This window comes from Myotis lucifugus, unplaced genomic scaffold, assembly GCF_000147115.1.
Source record: "Myotis lucifugus unplaced genomic scaffold, Myoluc2.0 scaffold_1573, whole genome shotgun sequence".
Taxonomy (NCBI): domain Eukaryota; kingdom Metazoa; phylum Chordata; class Mammalia; order Chiroptera; family Vespertilionidae; genus Myotis; species Myotis lucifugus.
The window spans coordinates 28,221-49,865 of record NW_005872621.1 but is presented as its reverse complement, the minus strand read 5'-3'; the positions used below and the strand labels follow the sequence as shown (position 1 = coordinate 49,865).

Here is a 21,645-nt window from a genome sequence, read left to right as displayed (position 1 = left end):
TGAGTCCCAAGCAGCGCGATCGCGCTGCTGAGATTTTATGTCGAGAAAACATACGATTCGTTTGAGTCCCAGGGGGTATTGAAAAAACACTGTCGAAGAATCCCAAACAGTGCAACCGCGCTTTCTCTAAATGAGTACGAAAAGACCCAAACAGTGTGATAGCGCTTGTTTTATTTTATGTCGAGAAACACCAAGCAGCGCGATTGCGCTGCTTGGGACTCAAACGGTTAAAAACAAACCCTCCCTCTGCAATACAACAACTAATAAACCTTAGCAAGTCCCTTTATACTCATTTAGTGAATTTGGTAATTAATGTTTACTGCCTTATGATATCTCTTTCTATTTCTATTTTCTCTTTAAAAATAATTTTGATTTATCTACACTTTGATATGTGCCTGTTTCTCCTAATTATAATGTAAGGTTATTGAAGGTAGTGATGTTTTCACATAGGGTAGACATTTATAAATATGTATTGATTTTTTTTCTGAAAGTGAAGAAGCTTCCTTGCTTTAGCCGGTTTGGCTCAGTGGATAGAGTGTTGACCTGCAGACTGAAGGGTTCCAGGTTCGATTCCAGTCAAGGGCACATGCCCAGGTTGCGGGGCTCAATCCCCAGTGGGAGGCTTGCAGGAGGCAGCCGATCAATGATTCTCTCTCATCATTGATGTTTCTATCTCTCCCTCTCCCTCCCTCTCTGAAATCAATAAAGATATATTAAAAAAAAAAAGAAGAAGCTTCCTGTCATTTAAGTTTGAGTTCCTGATTGCCCAGGAGATTATGGAATTATCTGTTGTTTTAGAAGGCATGAAAACATATGCTAAAGGCTTCAGAATCTAAAGAACCCCGTTTGAATCCTGGCTAGATCATGTGCTAGTTGTGCTGTGCAGCCTTATGCAAGTTATTTAATTACTCTCAGCCTTATTTTCTCCCTGTTAAATGGAGGTCATAACTATGTAATAGAGATATAATGAGGCTTAAATAAGACAATATGCAGCACTTAGCTCAATGCCTGGCACATAATAAATTACCCAAAATGGTATTTTTACAGACTGACTTCTTAATGTAACTTGTAAGTTGTTGATGATTATAATTTATTTGTAACCTGACAACTTTATTTCAGTGGTACCTTTATAACGTAGTGTCTTTATTTCCTCAGTGGTATAAATAGCATTTGTAGAATAATTTGTAATGCACTCTTTCCCACTTCTTTTCTTTCAGTTCATTTCATGGCATTAACTGCCAGGTTAAAGTCAATCCCTCTCATTTTACCATTTTTAAAAGTGTTCATCTGGCCGAAACCGGTTTGGCTCAGTGGATAGAGCGTCGGCCTGCGGACTGAAAGGTCCCAGGTTCGATTCCGGTTGAGGGCATGTACCTTGGTTGTGGGCATATCCCCAGTAGATATGCAGGAGGCAGCTGATCGATGTTTCTCTCTCATCGATGTTTCTAACTCTCTATCTCTCTCCCTTCCTCTCTGTAAAAAATCAATAAAATATATATTTAAAAAAAAAAAAAAGTGTTCATCTGATTGCTTTTTCCTGGTATTTTGCTGCCACCTGCATTGTAGATTGCTCTCCAGTTGTCTTTTGCCATTTTTGCTGACTTAGTCATTTTTCTCTCCTGCTATCAATTTGTATATCCTTTTTAGTTTTTCTTTTCACCTTTGAAGGCTGATGCTAATTTTATAAAAGTTTCCATCAAGTATTCCTTAGTTTCACTTAACTACTTTTCTGTGTCCTGATTTTTAAAACTATATATGGGAACCAAACTGAGAAATGCTTCTTGACAAGAATCATATATAGGTAGCTGGTTTGTTTTTCCAACATTTTTTGAAAAATTGCAAACATTAGAAAAGTAAGAATTTTACTGTGAACATTTATAGATTCTTCCATTAACATTTTACTGTACTTACATTATCACATGTGCCCATCCATTTCTCCATTAATCCACCTTACTTTTAAAAAATATATATGTATATTTTATTGATTTTCTTACAGAGAGGAAGGGAGAGGGATAGAGAGCTAGAAACATTGACGAGAGAGAAACATCGATCAGCTGCCTCTTGCACACTCCCTACTGGGGATGTGCCTGCAACCAAGGTACATGCCCTTGACTGGAATCGAACCTGGGACCCTTCAGTCCGCAGCCCGATGCTCTATCCACTGAGCCAAACCGGCCAGGGCTCCAACTTACTTTTTGATGCATTTCAAAGTAAATTGCAGATATCAGTATACTTCCCCTAAATACTAGCTTATTTTTGAAAGCTTGTCGCTGGATCATATCCTCAATATTCTCAGCTTACAAATCTTTAGATAAAGACTTTAAAAAAAAATATTTTATTGATTTTTTTACAGAGAGGAAGGGGGGGAGAGAGAGAGAGAAGCATCGATCAGCTGCCTCCTGCACACCTCCTCCTGGGGATGTGCCCACAACCAAGGTACATGCCCTTGACTGGAATCGAACCTGGGACCTTTCAGTCCGCTGGGACCTGCCCTTCTATGCCGGACACTTGCACTTCTATTGCCAGCCAGGCCTAGGGACCACACCTGTACACGAATTTCATGCACTGGGCTTCTAGTTTATTTATAAAATCAAAGAGGTAGAAGAAGTAATTTCGTAGAAGAAATGGACTTAGGAAATAAGTTATAGAGGCAAAGGAAGGAAGGGCTCTTATAGCTTAGAAGTGAGGAAGGTCAAGGGGAGGGGAAGTGGAGGGAGTATGGGGAAGGCATGAGTCTGGAGGAGAGGGGAGGGAGGGCGCTGCTGGCTCCTGTATCCTACGGGTTTTAAGGGTGGAGATCTTGAGACCAGCGGTTGCCAACCTTCAGACCTCACGCACCACCAGTCCGTGGACCACTGGTTGGCGACCACTGATTTAGACTATTCAGCAGCTTTCCAGGTGTGTCTTTACTGGGTCAGGGTCTTCACTGATTGGTTGGTCAGCACGAGGGCAGTGGGTCATTATTGAATGCAAAACCAGACCAGCAAAGCCAAGGCTGACCAGGCCCTGAGGTCTTTTCTGGGCTTGGGGCTGAAATACAACTGAGGCCCAGATGTTATCCCTAGGGAAGGAAGGTCAGAGTGTCCAAATTGCAGGACCACTGATATGCTAGGGTAGAAAGGTCACCCTGAGGACAATGTCCCACCCTGCAGCTGTCCTTCGTTAGAATTGGATAACTAATTAGTTATCTTCCAACACAGGTTCTATGATTCTGTTCAGGGCCAGCTAAGGTTTTTTGAATGATAATAGCACTCCTACCCCCTCAGGGTTGTATGTTTTGTAGGAGAAGGGGATGGTAAGACATTAAAATTGCCTTCTTTGTAGGTCAAAATATAGCTACAATGTAGGGAATGCTTTTTATTTATCTTCCAGGTCTATTCTAACCTGTTGACATACATTATTCTGTGTTCTGACCCTATGAGGTAGATATTTTGTGGTCTTTATTTTGCAGATGAGGAAAATAGCTAGTAATTCTAAAGCTTGATATTGCTCATGGGGATTTTAGTTTATGATCCTTGAAACTGAGGAAAGGAATAGTATTGAGTAGTGGAAAAACCATTGGAAGTAGAGACAGAAAGCTTAATTTTGTCTCTGCCCCTTGCTTGCTAGATGATCTTGGGCAGTTGACTTCTCTGAACCTTGTGCTTCTTTGTTTGTGAAGTGTTAGCTTTATGTCATCCTTACCTTCCTCATAGGAAGTTCTGAGAGTTAAACATGTTAATATATGTGAAAGCATGTTATTAAAAAAAGGAAAAACTGCTAAGTGCTACAGTAATTGGGGTTGTAAGACTAGTGGAGGGGAGAAGGGAGGGAGACTCTCCTGACTTTTAAAAGTTGGATTGAGGAGAATGGGGATAATTGGACTTACTTTGTACATTTGTATTACAGTTATTAAATTCCTACGGCTGCTGCTCAGAGTTAATTCTTAATTTTTTGTCTTTATTTGGTAAATATCCAGAAAAGTTAATTGAATGCTCTGGTTAGCTTATTATCTTAAACTATGTAAAAATTTTCAGTATTCAAATTCAGTTTAAAACATTTGCTATGTGTTATAGGAAAGCTGATTCTCTCTTCCCTGATATCTCAGAAGTTAAGAACCTGAAAGGGGTAATCAGTCTTAAATTTATTGACAGTACTAAGGTATTACCTTATTCAATCCTAACATCAATAATTTAAGGCACTGTTGTTTATTACAGAACAATTAAGTCACTTGGACACAAAACTAATAAGTGTCAGAGCTGAGATTCGAAGACAGTTATGTCAGATTCCGAAGTTCAGGCTCTTTACATAGATGTGTGTATTCCAGTGTCACTTAATGCCGGCTCATTATCATGAAATAAAAGTGTGGAATTTAGCAAAGTCAGTAGATACAAAATTCATAATGAACAAATGGAAAATGAAATATAAAAATCTATGCTATTTTCAGTTACATCAAGGAACACCAAGTACCTGGGAATAAAATAGTACTGTGTAGAAAATGCTGATTATTTATACTTTCTTGGAGGTTTAAAATATCAGGTTGTTGTTTTTTTATGCACTGATTTTGGTCAACATTAAGCAATTTACTGTTTTATATCAATTTGCTTTTATTGTAGTTGAAGCTGATGTAACGGTGGTAGGTTCTGGTCCTGGAGGATATGTTGCTGCTATTAAAGCTGCCCAGTTAGGCTTCAAGGTAAGGGTTAGACTAAAACTAAGTTTTGATTCATTTTTATTTGGGAATAGTTGATCATATTCACAAAATACTTTGCAGCCCAAACGGCATGGCTCAGTGGTTGAGCGTCGACTTGTGAATCAGGAGGTCATGGTTCGCTTCCTGGTCAGGGCCCACGCCTGGGTTGTGAGCTCAATCCCCTGTATGGGGCGTATAGGAGGCAGCCGATCAATGATTCTCTCTCATTATTGATGTTTCTATCTATCTCTCCCTCTCCCTTCCTCTCTGAAATCAATAAAAATATTTTTTTAAAAACTTTGCAGGTAGCTAATAATGGTAAATAATTTCTTAATTCTATACATTATTTTTAAGCCTGAGACTAATGAAGAGAGGGTTCATTAGTTGGAATATTCTCATGAGGGGTGGAAAGTGAAGTCCATTATTTTTTCCCTTCCCCCAATATTTTTCATTTTGGCTTTTAATCATGCTTTGAAAGGTACAGTAATAGAGCTAAAAGCATGTATTTAGTAATATTAAACAAAAATATCTCTAAGAATAATTCACTTCTGGTGGGTTAGCTTGAGTTTGGTATTCAAATGATAAGTTATAAAAGAATATATTTTATTCTCACAAACACAGCTTGAGTAGCTTGTTTTGTAGAAGGAGGAAGAGAGATATACTTGGAATTTTAGGAAAGTGAAACATTGCAGTTTATGTGTGTTAAATACGTAATGTGTTTTTTTTGGTTGTAGACAGTCTGCATTGAGAAAAATGAAACACTTGGTGGAACATGCTTGAATGTTGGTTGTATTCCTTCTAAGGTGAGCATACATTTTTGTACAGAGCAGAAATTTTCTTCATTGGCCAACAATTAGATATGTTTAGACTAGAATATTAGTCATTAAAAAAGAAACAATCCATGGGTGATAAACACCACATTTTTTAGTTGTAAATTTAGAGTGCTGTTACCGGTCTGCCATACATTCTTGAAATAGCTTCCTTGTCTCAGAATACCTAGCCTTTCCAATCAATCAGACTTATGCTACTTTTTTTTCCTCTTTAGCTTTCCTTTACCAATGAAACAGATAGTAGGTAGTAAATTCTTTTAGTTACTTTATATATTTAGTAAACAAGCCTGTACTTTTCATGTCATGAAACGGAGCAAACACCCTGAAATGTGTATTTAATGCCTTTGCTTCTAAAGAAAGTAATTTGTTTTTTACTCTTATTTGTTAAACATTTTTCATGTCATTATTGTTTGTCTTAGATTAATTATAGAAATTGACTTGCCGTACTACTTCTTGTACAGACTGTCATTTCATAAGTGCTTTTTTATTCTGCTTTTGGAATTTTGATAATTTTGTCTTATATCCTTTAGGCTTTATTAAATAACTCTCATTATTACCACATGGCCCATGGAAAAGATTTTGCATCTAGGGGAATTGAAGGTAAGTATACTTTCCATATTTAGTGATATTAGCAACCATACATGACTTTTCTGACTAAAGACTTATGTGTGTTTATACATGTGTAATAAATGTTTAGGGAGGGAAGAGTGAGAAAAAAGATCTTAAAAATATAGAAAGATTTACTTATGAAAGACGGCTTAATCCAGATTTCTGCCATGACATCTTCTGTTCCTCTGTCAACTTTTGCATGCAGCCCACTCTGTATGTGTGTGAATAAATGTGTGTGTGAAGAGTCAGTTTTCATTTTTCTGAAACCTGGAAGTCACGGTGGTGGCCGCTGGATTCCCGAGTGCTATGGGCAGATGAAAGAAGAAAGGTCTATCTTGATTGTTGGTATTGGAAGAGCAGAGGAGAGGGAGGGATGTGGCATAGTGGAAAAGGACATTTCATAAAATTTTAATGTGCTTTTTCTTCTGCCATTGTTTTGGGTCTGTTATTTCATTCTTTCTCTCCAATTATTGTTGTTGACAGATACATCAAAAGGGTAGTCTGTTCTAGAAAGGGCTTAAACACACATTGGAGGACTGTTTTTTCCTTCGTTTCTTTGTAGCAGTAGGCTTTTGAAAGAATGGGATATAACATAGGCAATCCCTTGGGTATAGAGGTGGTGAATATACATTAGAGCAAATACTGTATTAAACTAGATGAAAAGTGGAATCAAAGCCCATTTTCCTTACCCACTAAGAAAAGAAGAGACAGGGTTAGTCAAGAGACGTGCATTGTAGACAAAGATTCATGTTCTAGCTCTGTGACCTTAGGTAAATCAAGTCTCTCAGGGTCTTTGCTTTCTCATCTCTAGTATATGTTGGTTGCATGAGCTCATTTTAAAGATAGCCTTCTAAAGTTCTATGAGTTGAGCTTCTCTTTATCCTCTTATATTGTTGCTTTTCAGAGTTCTCTTCCGAATTAAATGAGTGATTGAACTTTTATATTAAGCTATCTATATTTGAAGTTTTCTCATGTATGTTTTTATTAGTTTTTGTTTCATGAAATTTAGCATTTCCTTTTATTTAAAACTAGAGGCCCAGTGCTTGAGATTCGTGCACTGGAGGTTGGGGGGGGGGGTCCCTGTGCCCGGCCTGTGCCCTCTCGCAGTCCAGGAGCCCTCAGGGGATGTCCACCTGCTGGCTTAGGCCCAATACCTCTTGCAGTCTGTGGCTCTCACGGTCCAGGACCCCTCGCTCCTTACCGCCCAGCTTCTGGCTGACCAGCGTTCCCCTGTGGGAGTGCACTGACCAGCAGGGGACAGCTCCTGCATTGAGCACCTGCCCCTTAGTGGTCAGTGCGCATCATAATGACCGGTCGTTCTGCCGTTCAGTTGATTTGCATATTAAGCTTTTATTATTTAGGATTTCAGGTAATGTTTTCCTATGCCATTTCTACTTAAATCTCTTCCAGACTTATGATGATCATAAGGTGTTTGGAGAATATGTTGTCACAGTGGGAAATATTTTATTTTGGACTGCATTTTCCCCAAAGGTGGATTTTTTTATAGTATTTGATAAGTTATGTTACTATGATATGATGCTGTTAGCCTTTTGCCAGCTAGGACTATTATATCAGTTATTAAATTTTAAAATGTTAATACTGCCTTACATACAGTTTTATAAGTATTAGGTTGAAATTTTCCATACCATGATTAGTGAAAAATATCATCTGTTGCTTCAAAATTTAGCTAAGTACTAAAGATTTATTTAACAAATTACAGTGTCTGAAGTTCGCTTGAATTTAGAGAAGATGATGGAGCAGAAGAGTACTGCAGTAAAAGCTTTAACAGGTGGAATTGCCCACTTATTTAAACAGAACAAGGTCAGTGTGTTTAATATCGCATTTTTGCTTTATTTTATATACACATTAAACATTGCTTTATGCTGATAGAGTGATACAATTAGAACTTGGCTGCTGGAGGATAGTTACTTAATTTAAAACAATATGCTAACCTGAAATGCATAACAAATTTTTTTCTGCTCCATGTGTAGCATTCCTAAGTAAGGAAGCATTTTGTATTGTATAAATTATTTAATAGAATAATTTTTTGCTGTTAATCATGTTTTTTTGTCAAAAAATTTGTTTTAAACTTTGTGAATTTATATATATTTTATAAAGGTTGTTCATGTAAATGGATATGGAAAGATAACTGGCAAGAACCAGGTCACTGCTACGAAAGCCGATGGCAGCACTCAAGTTATTGACACAAAGAACATTCTTATAGCCACAGGTTCAGAAGTTACTCCTTTCCCTGGAATCACGGTATTTGTTTCTTACAATTGTCAAAACCTTCCTTTGGAAGTATATTTTATAAACTACTTTATTCATGCTATTTATGAACTTTGAGAGATTTCTTACTGAAATACTGTTTGTTGATAGTCATTCAATTTTGGGAAGTTGCCTGTCTTTATTCTGCAGTGATTTTGACCAGAAATAGAACACTTTACATTAAGATATATTTGAATTCAGTCTTAAGTTAAAGTAGATCATTTTGTTTTGACATGCTGAATGATAAAATTTTAAGTATTTTAATTTTTAATTGAGTATATGGTTAGAAGTCATAGATATCTTGAAACAAATAAATGACTTAGTATTTTTAGTGATTATATTGTGTGAGATCACAGTTTATAAATCTCTTAAGTTTTCCAAATAATTTTAATTGTATCTTTTTTTAAAAAATAGATTGATGAAGATACAATAGTGTCATCTACAGGTGCTTTATCTTTAAAAAAAGTTCCAGAGAAGATGGTAGTCATTGGTGCAGGAGTAATTGGTGTAGAATTGGTAAGTGATGTCTTTTCTGTCTCATATTATCTCATGGTGTTGGAAGTGACTTAAAGGTCTCCTATTTGATTCTTTGTATAATGTCGCAGACAGATCGGCATTGAAATTTACTTAAATACTTCTAGTTGTAAAGAGTTTTAAGACAACTTATTGTAATGTAATCGTTAGTCATTAGAACATTCTCTTTTATTTTGAGATTGGTTTCCCTGTATCTTCCACCCTTCCTATTCCCTAAAATTTGACTAATTGTTAAAAAATCTTGACAATCCTTCAGCCATTTAAATCTGACAGCCCTTCAGGCCATTCAGCCTTTGAGAAGGCAGCTCTTATTCTGAGAAAATTGTATTTCAGACAAAGACTGTGACTTACATGATCTGGCTCTTTCCTTCCTCTCCATCCTCATCTCAGTCCCTCTTCACTTCCGTGTTAGAAATGTCAAACTACTTGCAGGTCTCTGAATACCATGAAGTTTCATACCTTCTGCATTGTTCTCCCTTTTGTCCATCTGGCAACTTTCCTATATTTCTAGTGATCTCTTCCCTCAGTTTCAGTTTTCTTTTCCCATGGCTGTTTTACTTTGTACTCATCAAGAATTGCTTTACTTCTAAAAATCACAAATTAGACATTTTATTCTCTAACCATAACCTCCTTTCCTCTCTTACTCTGTTATTCCTAGTAAACAGGCATTTTAACTCTATCAGGTTTTCTAGTCCATAGATCCCTCTTCATTTTTGCTATCTTCCCTTTCCTGTTTTGACTGCTTTCAAGCTCAGCTTAAGATTCCATAGTATATCACTTTAACTATTTCTTACAGCTGTTCTTGAGTCCTTTGCCTTGCTGTCATACCTGCTTGACAAAACTCTGGTCCTGCCTTCTTTATGCTATATCCAGGCTATTGACTACACCAGGAGAAAAACACACACCCTGCAGATTAATGCTTGTATAAATTCTTGGTCATAAATCTCAAATCTCAATAGGAACCTTAACCTGCTGACAATCCCCATTATTGTCCTAGTTGGTACACTTTCCTGTTTCATTTCTCACTTGTCTCAAACTGTTGCCAGTATACTCTTTCCCTGCCTGCAGATGACCTTGTCCTCTAAATCTATCTTACCTAATAATAGACAAACATGTAAATTGACTGTACCTTCGCTACGCTAACCAGCCAATCAGGAGTATGCAAATTAACCCAACAAAGATGGTGGTTAATTTGCATACATAGACTCCAAGTGGCGGAGCGAAGCCTGACGGCCCCGGGGCCGGAGCAACGAAGCCTGAAGGCTCCGGGGCCGGCTCTGGCCGGAGCCTGGCCTGAGCGAAGGCCTGGGTCCTGGGTGCCAGAGGCAAACCGGTGCCAGCAGCCAAGGGAAGGGAAGGCCTATTGCACAAATCTCTTTGTGCAACAGGCCTCTAGTATATATATAAAAGCCTAAGCAACCGTTACGACTGGTCGACCGGTTGCTATGATGTGCACTGACCACCAGGGGGCAGATGCTCAATGCAGGAGCTGCCCTCTGGTGATCAATGTGCTCCCATAGCCAACCTCCTGCAGCCAGCCAACCTCCCACGGTCTCTCCCCCCAGCCAGCACCCCCAATCGGCCCCAAAAATCGCGTTACGTTGTGCCGTAGGAACCGGATCTCTGACGTAACCCGAGGACCTACTGTATATGAGAACTTACTGCAGCCGTTTTGTCTTTTGTTTTATAGTTGCTCTGTATCTCCATTAATTCTTTTTCTTTATTTTTTTCATTATTGACAGTATTACATATGTCCCCATTTTTCACGCTTGGCCCCCTGCTACTCCCCAGGTCTTCTTTTCCTTTGTGTTTCTGTCTGCCATTTTATTTTATTTATTATTATTTATTTATTTATTTTTAATATTTTTTTATTGATTTTTTACAGAGAGGATGGGAGAGGGATAGAGAGAAACATCGATGAGAGAGAAACATCGATCAGCTGCCTCCTGCACACCCCCTACTGGGGATGTGCCCACAACCAAGGTACATGCCCTTGACTGGAATTGAACCTAGGCTGATGCTCTATCCACTGAGCCAAACCGGTTAGGGCTCTGTCTGCCATTTTAAAACTAAAATATATTCTGTGATTTTTTTCATTTTCTCTTTTTGTTAGGCCTGATCGCTCCAACTGCCTCTGCCTCGGCCCTGCCACCATGGCTTTGTCCGGAAGGGCTCCCGGTCTAATTAGCATATTACCCTTTTATTAGTATAGATCAGCGGTTCTCAACCTGTGGGTCGCGGCCCCTTTGGGGGTCGAATGACCCTTTCACAGGGGTCGCCTAAATACATCCTGCATATCAGATATTTACATTACGATTCATAACAGTAGCAAAATTACAGTTTTGAAGTAGCAACAAAAATAATTTTATGGTTGGGGGTCACCACAACATGAGGAACTGTATTAAAGGGTCGCGGCATTAGGAAGGTTGAGAACCACTGGTATAGATAGTTTCACTCTCTTATTTCAGTACTCCTTTTTTGTTGTTGATTTTATTCCTGAGCTCATTGAAGTGCTTTTCTGTGTTTTCTTGTATCTTACTTAGTTTTTTTCATAACTGCAAGTCTTGAATTCTGTCATTTAAATCACAGTCTTTCATGTCTCTGAGTTTGGTTTCTGGGGACTTCTCATTTTCATTCTGACCATTGATATTTATGGTACTCGATGGATTGCTTCTCTGCTTGGTCATTTGCGGTAGTGAATTTTCTTTTTTAGATACTGTTCTGTTCTTAACAATTTAACAGGTTAAGTTGTGGTCTGTCTTTTATTGTCCAGTAGATGGTGCTATAGTGGTTTTTATTTTTTCTTACCTTACCTGGCACCTCTGAGATCTTGGTGGGTTGGTGTGGTCTTGGTCTAGAAAAATGCCTTGTACTAGTATTACCTCTGGAGGTAGGTATCCTCTCTCTGTCCAGGTTGCCTTGGCCTTAGGGTATTATCACTGTAATGGGGTATGGCTGGTGATGGGGCTCTGGGCCTCGAGTTCCCAGTGCTGGCTCCTTGTAACTAGAGGCTGCCAACCAAGCTGTGCTGAGGCATCTCTGCTGCCTCTATTGGGTTCTGCCATGATGGGTTGGGGGGGCGCGGCTTGATAGTAATGGTGGGCACTAGTCTACTGCTGTCACACCGCTGCACTGCATGTCCACCCTTGTCACCAGGTTAAACTGCAATGGGTGCTGGCCACTCAGGCCGGAATGGTGCTTCTGCCCCCCCTGGCCCTATGGACTACTGTGCTAGGGCTGCAGCCTGACTTCTGCTGCATAAGCTGGGGCTATGGCAGACACTCAACTGCATCTGCAGCCCGGTCTCTTTTTCTCCCTCCTACCTTCCATGCTCGTTCCACTACATCCACCTTCATTGGCTTGATGCATGGATCTCTCAGACATGTTTGTGAGTTGAGCAGGGAATCAATCATTTGTTGAATTATAGTTGTCCAACTTGTAACTTTAAGGGCAAAAACCAAGGGTCTTCTCACTCTGTGATGCTGATGTCATTGTCCTCTTTTGTGTTCTTAATATTGTCTTTTGAAGAGTTTTTAATTTTGTAAGGTGTTACTTTCTATACATTTTTTCCCTTTTATGGATTGTGCTTTTGTTGTAGTACCTAAGAAGTATTAGTGTTACTCAAGATCACAAACTAGAAGTTTTATAGTTCTATGTTTCACATTTAGGTTCCTGATCCATTTTGAGTTAATCGTTATATATGCTTGTTATTTACGTCCTCTTGCTTGTTTCACATATAATTATTCAGAAGTTACAATTGTTAAAATGTTCTTTTTATAAAATAACTAGAGGCCCGTTGCACGAAGAGATTCGTGCAATAGGCCTTCCTTCCCCTGGCTGCTGGCACTGGTTTTCCTCTGGCACCTGGGACCCAGGCCTTCCCTCCGGCCGCAGCAGAGAAGCCAAGCCTCTTCAGTCTTCAGTTGTCTTCAGTCTTCGCTCCGAGCCTGCATATGCAAATTAACCGCCATCTTTGTTGAGTTAATTTGCATACTAATCCTGATTGGCTTGTGGGCGTAGCAGAGTGACACCAATTTGCATGCTTCTCTTTTATAAGTGTAGATATTTTTATTGATTTCATAGAGGAAGGGAGGGGGGAGAGAGAGAGAGACAGAAAAACATCAATGATGATGGAGAATCATTGATTGGCTGCCTCCTGCATGCCCCCTACTGGGGATCAAGCCTGCAACCCGGGCATGTGCCCTTGCCCGGAATTGAACCTGGGACCTTTCAGTCCACAGGCCAACGCTCTATCCACTGAGCCAAACAGGCTAGGGCTTAAAATTTTCTTTAAAAAACCAGCATTCAGTTTAAATTATAACTTCAATGAAAAAGTAAACATTTCTCTGTTGAGAAAATAAAATATTTTTTAAGTGTTAGAAATTAATAGCATTAAGAGGTAGTATTAATATTTCTCAAGCATTAGAAATTAGTAGCATTAAGAGGTTACTTCTTCCCCCTCATAGGGCCTTTCTTCCCACTTGTTCCTCTCTGGACAAGTTGCCTGTATAGTTCATTCCTTCTCTTCCAGTCTTTGGGCAAATGTCACTGCTAGTGAAGCCTTCTCCTAGTCATACTATTTAAAATTGCAATTCCTTTCCTTTCAGTAGTCCTAGCTCTACTTCCTGCTTTATTTTTCTCATAGCACTTTACCATCTTCTTTATGAATTTTATTTATTTTTCTCCTCTACCGGGATATAAGCCTAGCATATGGTAGGTGCTCAATAAACGTTGCGTGAATAGAGTGAATAAAAATATAAAGTTATAGATACCACAGTGTTAAAGCTCAGAGCCCCTAATAGGAACATGTTAACAAAAGAAAATAATCTTGTAATAAATTATTTAAGATAATTCAGTAAACATTTGCTCTAGAAATCTTTATTCATGATTTTTTTATTGTTATTTGCAGGGTTCGGTTTGGCAGAGACTTGGTGCAGATGTGACAGCAGTTGAGTTTTTGGGTCATGTTGGTGGAATTGGAATTGATATGGAGATATCTAAAAACTTTCAACGCATCCTTCAAAAGCAAGGATTTAAATTTAAATTGAATACAAAAGTTACTGGGGCTACCAAGAAGTCAGATGGAAACATTGATGTTTCGTAAGTATGCTACATTTGATTTTGATGATATCCTCATCTTTTTCTTTAAGAAAAATTATCAACCGTTCAGTATTTTATAATTTTAGGTTATTTTATAATATAAAACCATTTTATTGCTTAGTATAACTCAGTATTGTTAAATCAGTCTATTGAAATCCATAATTAAGAAGATGGTAGAAAAAGTAATTCAGTGTTCTCATTGTAATGTACTTTTTCATAGTATACATTCAGAAAATTTAAGCTCACAGGACTCAGTAAAATGAATTCAATATTTTTAGACTGGTATGTAGGGAAATCAGTATTACTAACTAGATTTACTATGTGCCTGGCACTCTATTTATTAAACACTTTTATAACTTAATAACTTGTCTAAGGTCACACAGTGAGTGACAGAGTCACTACTTGTACTTGGATCTTTTTTACTATAAGACCTATTTTCTTAACCTGTGTTATACTGTCTGTTTTTTTTAAGATTTTAATGATAGACCTCAAGAGAATATGTATATGTTTTCATCGTCTGACCCTATGTTATAATTATAATAAAATAAACTTACCCTATTAGAAGTGTCATCAATACTTGAGAACTGTCTGGTCTTAAAATTTCCAAGTCTATCAGCTATTTATGTAGATGTGTGTTTAACAGTTGTAACACTGTTCATTATCTAGTATTGAAGCTGCTGCTGGTGGTAAAGCTGAAGTTATCACTTGTGATGTACTCTTGGTTTGCATTGGCCGACGACCTTTTACGCAGAATTTGGGACTAGAAGAGCTTGGCATCGAACTAGACCCTAGAGGTAGAATTCCAATCAATTCCAGATTCCAGACTAAAATTCCAAAGTAAGTTGCATAATTAACTGCATTTTCAATAATTTTTAAGTTTATGTCAAACACTACTTTGAAAATAAGACTTCTGTCATGCTTAAAAAATGCATTGGCACCCTGGCTGATTTGGCTCAGTGGATAGAGCGTCGGCCTGTGGACTGAGGGGTCCCAGGTTCGATTCTGGTCAGGAGCATGTACCTTGGTTGTGGGCACATCCCCAGTGGGGGGTGTGCAGGAGGCAGCTGATCGATGTTTCTCTCTCATCGATGTTTCTAACTCTCTATCCCTCTCCCTTCCTCTCTGTAAAAAATCAATAAAATATATTTTTTTAAAATGCATTGGCTTTGGGGAAAAATAGTAAATTATATGTGAAAGCAAAATAATTAATTTCATTACTGAAAATTAGAACCCAAAGTTTGATATTTAAAGAGCTGAATTTAATATATTTTTGGGTGACTTAATAACTAGAACTTACAATTTTGTGAACATGGCATAACTGAAGATGAGTATCTGTGCTTTCAGAAGTTTACTCTTTCTTTTGACCTCTGTTGTAGTATCTATGCTATTGGTGATGTGGTGGCTGGTCCAATGCTGGCTCACAAAGCAGAGGATGAAGGCATTATCTGTGTTGAAGGAATGGCTGGTGGTGCTGTGCACATTGACTACAATTGTGTACCATCAGTGATTTACACACATCCTGAAGTAGCTTGGGTCGGCAAATCAGAAGAGCAGTTGAAGGAAGAGGTAATACTGCACTAGGGTAGTTTTACTCTAATGTGTGTGAATTGAGTTAATGATACTGGTGGCTGAGTTATTAATATATTAATGTGTTTTAATTACTATGTAGAACATTATACTTTTAGTTTATATATTTTTCCCTTAGTATCATGAAGGAGATCATTCACTTGCCTGCATTCCAAAACTAGTAATTCTAGAGCTTTTCTTTTTGGCTTTGACATATACACAGATGGATTGAAATTGGCATTTGTTTGTGTTTATACCAAAATATATCTCATTAACAAGTCTTTTGGTATTTCCTTCTATATGTTCTGTGAAGAATGACTTTCTTGGCATTTATTTTCTGAACAAATGGTGGATGGTTTCACCAATGGGAATAAACTTTTTCAGAGTTTATGTAGGTTGTCATTTTTCTGTCTTTCACAGGGTATTGAGTACAAAATTGGGAAATTCCCGTTTGCTGCTAACAGCAGAGCTAAGACAAATGCTGACACAGATGGCATGGTGAAGATTCTTGGGCACAAATCAACAGACAGAGTATTGGGAGCACATATTCTAGGACCAGTGAGTATTGTAAAACCAGAAATTTCATTAGGGTTTTTGGAAAGCATTGCTATTTAGTAGATTGATTTAAAACCACCAAGTGTTTACATTCTGAGGTTATATTTACCAGTAAAGTTTGAATATGGCTTCTTTGTGCACCATTTCTAGCAAGGTACCAGCAGCACCCTCACAGTTTTGCCCACCGTATCATGTACTTTCCACACTGCAGCCATGATTATTCTTTTAAAACAGTCTTTCTTTTAAAAATATATTTTTATTGATGTCAGAGAGGAAGGGAGAGGGAGAGAGAGATAGAGACATCAAGGATGAGAGAGAATCACTGATCTACTGCCTCCTGCACACCCCACACTGGGGATCGAACCAGCAACTTGAGTATGTGCCCTGACTGGGAATCGAACTGTGACCTCCTGGTTCATAGGTCAACACTCAACCACTGAGCCATGCTGGCTGGGCTAATTATTCTTTTAAAACATGCACCATATGCCTGCTTCAAACTCACCAAGTTTCTTTTCAACTGAAGACTTAGAAATCCTCCCTGAATCTGGTCCTGCCTACCTTTCTGCTTCATCTCTTTCTGCTTTTCCTTTTTGGACTTTCTCTCGATTTCATAAGAGGTCAAATTTTTTTCCTGGTTAGAACTTTTGTGTTTATAGTAATACCCTTTGCTTAGAATGCTCTGCCTCTATCTTTGTGTGATTGGCTCCTTTATTGTTCGCGTCTCAGCTCGTGTTACCTTTTAAGAGAAGCCTTTCCCTACCACTAAATCTGAAACATGCCCTCCCCCTAGGTATCTGATGTAACAGTAATGAAAGTAGAACATTTGAGTTCCTACTCTGTAATCTTTCCTAAATACATGCATTAACTTTAATTTTCACAACTCTATGAGGTAGGAATTTGCTATTCCCATTTTTGAGGCAAATAAATGTAATGAAGTAGTCTGTGAGTAGTTGAGGTAGTAAGTGGTATAATTTGAATCCAGAGTCCAAGCTCTTGACTTCTGTGCCACCTTTTTCTGTTAAGCTTTTCCTGAGTGAGTGGAAGAAGTTAGTTAACTGCTCTTACAACTAATCTCCCCTTAGTGTGTAGTTGTTTTTGCCAAGGAAATAAAATTATTTTTTGGCTTACTATTTTAAAGGGTGCTGGTGAAATGGTAAATGAAGCTGCTCTTGCATTGGAATATGGGGCATCCTGTGAAGATATAGCTAGAGTCTGTCATGCACATCCGGTAATTATTAACAACATAACAGAATTAATAGCTACTCTATTTTCTTCTGACACAAGTCCTTGATTTTTAATATTAAATTTCTCCTCTTGCAGACCTTATCAGAAGCTTTTAGAGAAGCAAACCTGGCTGCATCATTTGGCAAACCAATCAACTTTTAAATTTGGAGATTATATTTTTCTGAAATTTCCTGAGGGTTTAAGAGATCACATTTCTGAACAGGATATGCTCACAGCTCCAAGAAATTCTAGGACTGAATTATGAAACTTTTGGAAGGTATTTAACAGGTTTGAACAGAATGGAATGATGTCATAGCTACATTTTAAATAAATTTAATATTTTGTTTTAGTACATTAATATTGCAAAAGAAATGCTACTTATAGTAGCACTCTGGAAAATTTTTTAACGCATATTTCCATGCTGTTTGTATAAGGTTCAACCTCACTGAATTTGTTAATTAGCTTTTATCCCTGGTATAGTAAAGTTGGATTTACTTATTACATGGATGGAGCTGGAGTATGGGATGTGAAAGTATGTTTGAAGCAAGGTGATCAAGTTATTTTAAACTTGGTTTTCAGTATTGGACATAAGAGTCAGTCATTAAAATAAGATTTAAATATGTATAAACTGAACTCATGTAAATAAAAAATGATTGTCTCTCACTTGGTTTATTTAATACCGAAATTCTTGCAGTTTAGAGGTAGAATTTATGTGTTTAGATTTTTAAACTACCATCAAAGTCTGTAGTCTGAAGTATATAGTTAACCACATTTAGGAGGTATTCAAATGTTAAATAGCCACTCATGTATTATAATGGGGAATGAAGATATGAAAATAAACATTTCTTAAATATTCATTTATTGAGTGGATATCAAGATAATCTGAGTTCTTTTATGACTACCTCTTGTGCATTCTTACTACTTTTTTAAAAAATTTATTTTTATTGTTGAGAGTATTATAGATGTCTTCCATTCCCTCTCTCCCTAACCTTTACCCCCCTCCACCTGGCTCCTGCCCCACCCCAGGCCTTCACTACACTATTGTTTATGTCTATGGACTATGCATATAACTTCTTTGGTTAACCTCTTTCCATCCCCACCACCCCTTCACTCTGAGTTCTGTCAGTCTGTTCCATACTTTCATGTCTCTGGACCTATTTAGTGCATCAGTTTATTTTGTTCATTAGATTCCACATATAAGTGAGATCATGTGATACTTGTCTTTCTCCGACTGGCTTATTTTGCTTAGCATAATAATCTCCAGGTCCATCCATACTGTATTCCATTGTAAGCTTAATTTTTTGTTTTAAATTCTCACCCAAGGACATGTTTGTAATTTTTTATTTTTAGAGAGATGAAAAGAGAGAGAGAAGGAAACATTGATCAGTTGCCTCCAATATGCACCCTGACCTGGGATTGAACCCGCGATCTAGGTATGTGCCCTGACAGGGAATCAAACTGGCAACATTTTGGTATATACGACAACACTCCAACTGACTGCGCCACCTGACCAGGGCTTATTTTCTTTATTATCTATACTAATAAAAGGGTAATATGCTAATTAGACTGGGAGACCTTCTGGACAAAGCCATGGTGGCGGTTAGGGGCGAGCAGGCTGGCTAGAAGGGGTGGCAGTTGGGGGCGATCAGGCTGGTGGGGGGGGGCAATTGGGGGCAATCAGGCCGGCAAGGGGGGGCTGTTGGGGTTGAGCAGGTCAGCAGGGTGGGGGGAGTTGGGGGTAAGCAGGCCGGTGGAGGAGGGGCAGTTGGGGGCGAGCAGGCCGGCAGGCGGGGGCAGTTCGGGGTGATCAGGCAAGCAGGCAGAGTGGTTAGGGGTGTTTAGGCAGGCAGGCGAGCGGTTAGGAGCCAGCAGTCCCGGATTGCAAGAGGGATGTCCGACTGTCGGTTTAGGCCCAATCCCTAAACCGGCAATCAGACATCCCCTGAGGGGTCCCAGATTGGAGAGGGTGCAAGCCGGGCTGAGGGACCCCCACCCCCGTGCACAAATTTCGTGTACTGGGCCACTAGTAGCTCTTAGAAGCTTGGTGTACCTTTCCCCCACATTGTAGTATTAAGACATTTAAAAGGTCATTACCCTTCCATCTGTTTTGGTGATACCTACAAAATGTTTAGCTTGTACTTTTGGAGAAACAATGTAAGCGAATCTTTAATCTGTCTTTTCCTATGTAGATTTTCATTGTGTTCTTGGCTGGGTAAATGACTGTTTCTTTAAAGTGTAAACTGTTTCTTTAAAGTTATAAAATTTTATTTATTGGTAAATATTTAAGATGGCCTTTCTTGAAATATTTAATGGTGTTAAATGACAAATAGGCTTTTGCATGTATTAACTAAATTTAAGAATCATTTTAGATTAAATAGTTCTCCAATTTGGGATAGCATGAATTTAAAGAGGAAAATAAGCTGTCTTCAAATACCAGGAATAGGCAAACTAGATATTCATTTGATTAAAATTTAAAGGTTATATTAGTCTTAAGGAAAAGTTGGGAGAATATAATTTATCAGCATAAAGCTGTATAGAATGCAATACCATCAGTTGATCATAGCTAAAAAGAGAATCTTTAGTATTTTTCAGGTTTTAATCATATTATACATGGGTCATATTTTCCTTTTTCTTATGTCCAGTGGTCCTGGATTGTACATGATTCTTATGAATGATACTATGTAAAGACTCTGGATTCTGTTACATACTTAAAAATAGTGGTTTTTTGTTTCAGTGGGCAGTTAACTTGGCTGAACTCCACTCCGAATTTGTCTTTGTGGGGGACAGCTGCCGAGATCTCTATTCGGGTGTTTTACCTTCACCTGACTGTCTGTTCATTGCATGTATAGTTATCTGGTCAACCAGAGATTGGGCACAATTTGGGGGTCCTCTCCTGTGCCTCTTGCTTTTCTGGTGTTTCCCTCCTTCATATTTCAACTGCTTTGGTTGCCCTAAATTCTGTCCTCCTAGTCTTGAACCAGTAAAACTTGGCTTCTGCCTAAAAGTTGCCACTTACTGGGATCTCCCCTCAAGTGAAAAATTGTTAAAAATGGGAATTTCATACAATGTTGATCTTTCTTCAGTGTCAACTCCCCTCTGCCTGCTTGGTTAATCTCTAATATCTTTAGGGGGGAAAAACACATTTTGTGTAGAGTTTGCAGTTATCAGCAAGAGTGTTGGTCTGATATATGCTATTTGCCATTTTTTTGAAATCCCAATATTATGTGAAGTGCTAGTTTATTTAAACCTCAAACTCTAGGGAAAAAGTTTCTAATTAGGGAATACTGAAATACAATTTAATATGAAGTCCTAGCTATAGAGAGACACAAAGTAATAGTTAAATTCAACTTTAAGGATTCCCATTCAATATGGGAATGCAAATTTATTGGGGTGGGACTGAGTAAACAGTAAGTGAACATTTAAAATTTGTTTTAGAAGTTTGAAATACTTTCTTGGCTTGTGAAAGGTGGGGCTGAGCTCATTGTCCAGTTCATTAAGCTGATTAAAATTCGTAGTTTCAATGTGAGATCTTTGGTTGTTTAGCTGTATGGGAGTGGGGAAGTAGTGACAGTGTCTATTTTAAGTAAAATACATAGGGGGAAAAATAGTTTCTCTAGTAGGTGATGCGGTATGACCACTTTCTTAAAGTGACAACTGCCTCGAACCAGAGGGAAGTTGCCTTATTGTTTAAATTACAGCTGTTTACATAACTTTTGTTCAGGCCCAGCTTCGAATGCAGCTGTGTTAGATGTGTGGGTGGGTAAGTAGTACACAGAATGGTTGTTGAAGAATGTGTGAAAAAACCAGGGCCTGGCCTGTTACCCAGCTAGCTCAGCTATAAAGTTGACAAAGGCTTGGCAATTGTATTCCCGTTATTTTCTTTACCCTTGTAGAGTAAGTGATTGTCCTATGATTGTCTTGGCCTCCCTCACCTACAGATCTTAGCAAAGAATCTGTAGTTTGTGAGTTAAAATACAATATAAAAGCTGAGAAATTACAGTCTCATTCTATACTTTCTAAACTCTGGCCCGCTTTAATTTAAACCTTCCCCAGAGTAACCCCGAACCTGTTCTAGGTGGTAATACTTAAAAGCCACAGTTTTCTAAAAATTGCTTTTTGTTCTTTTTCCTAGAGCAAGGAATACTATGGGAGTTTTGGAGATTGGAGTAACTAAGCAGCCGCTGAAATTGTGCAAGTAGCTCCAGCTCTAGCCTGGGAGGTGGTTTGGGGTGGATTTATGGAGGATATTGACTTAGCAAAGAGATGAATAATAGCTTGTTTATAGAC

The 21,645-nt window shown here is 38.3% G+C and overlaps 1 protein-coding gene and 1 non-coding gene across 4 annotated transcripts in view; one reads left to right on the top strand and one right to left on the bottom strand.

Moving 5' to 3' along the window:
• The first annotated feature begins 4,578 nt into the window (after window positions 1–4,578).
• The window catches only part of DLD (dihydrolipoamide dehydrogenase), a 31,197-nt gene continuing 14,130 nt past the window's right edge, over window positions 4,579–21,645 (top strand). The window contains exons 1-12 of one of the 3 annotated variants that reach the window (XR_002827536.1): window positions 4,579–4,675; window positions 5,407–5,475; window positions 6,033–6,102; window positions 7,832–7,932; window positions 8,230–8,373; window positions 8,794–8,895; window positions 13,823–14,013; window positions 14,680–14,850; window positions 15,390–15,579; window positions 16,000–16,137; window positions 17,273–17,362; window positions 17,455–17,635. Coding sequence is in view for 2 of the 3 variants with exons in the window: in XM_006107915.3 (XP_006107977.1) it covers window positions 6,063–6,102; window positions 7,832–7,932; window positions 8,230–8,373; window positions 8,794–8,895; window positions 13,823–14,013; window positions 14,680–14,850; window positions 15,390–15,579; window positions 16,000–16,137; window positions 17,273–17,362; window positions 17,455–17,520 (1,233 nt within the window). In the remaining variant the exon portion in view is untranslated. Of the gene's footprint in view, window positions 4,676–5,406; window positions 5,476–6,032; window positions 6,103–7,831; window positions 7,933–8,229; window positions 8,374–8,793; window positions 8,896–13,822; window positions 14,014–14,679; window positions 14,851–15,389; window positions 15,580–15,999; window positions 16,138–17,272; window positions 17,363–17,454; window positions 18,216–21,645 lie in introns of those variants that run through there. The other 2 variants (XM_006107915.3, XM_023748601.1) reach the window with 2 other exon arrangements.
• Window positions 13,113–13,185, bottom strand: TRNAH-GUG. The gene has a single exon. It is a non-coding gene; the product is annotated as a tRNA-His (tRNA).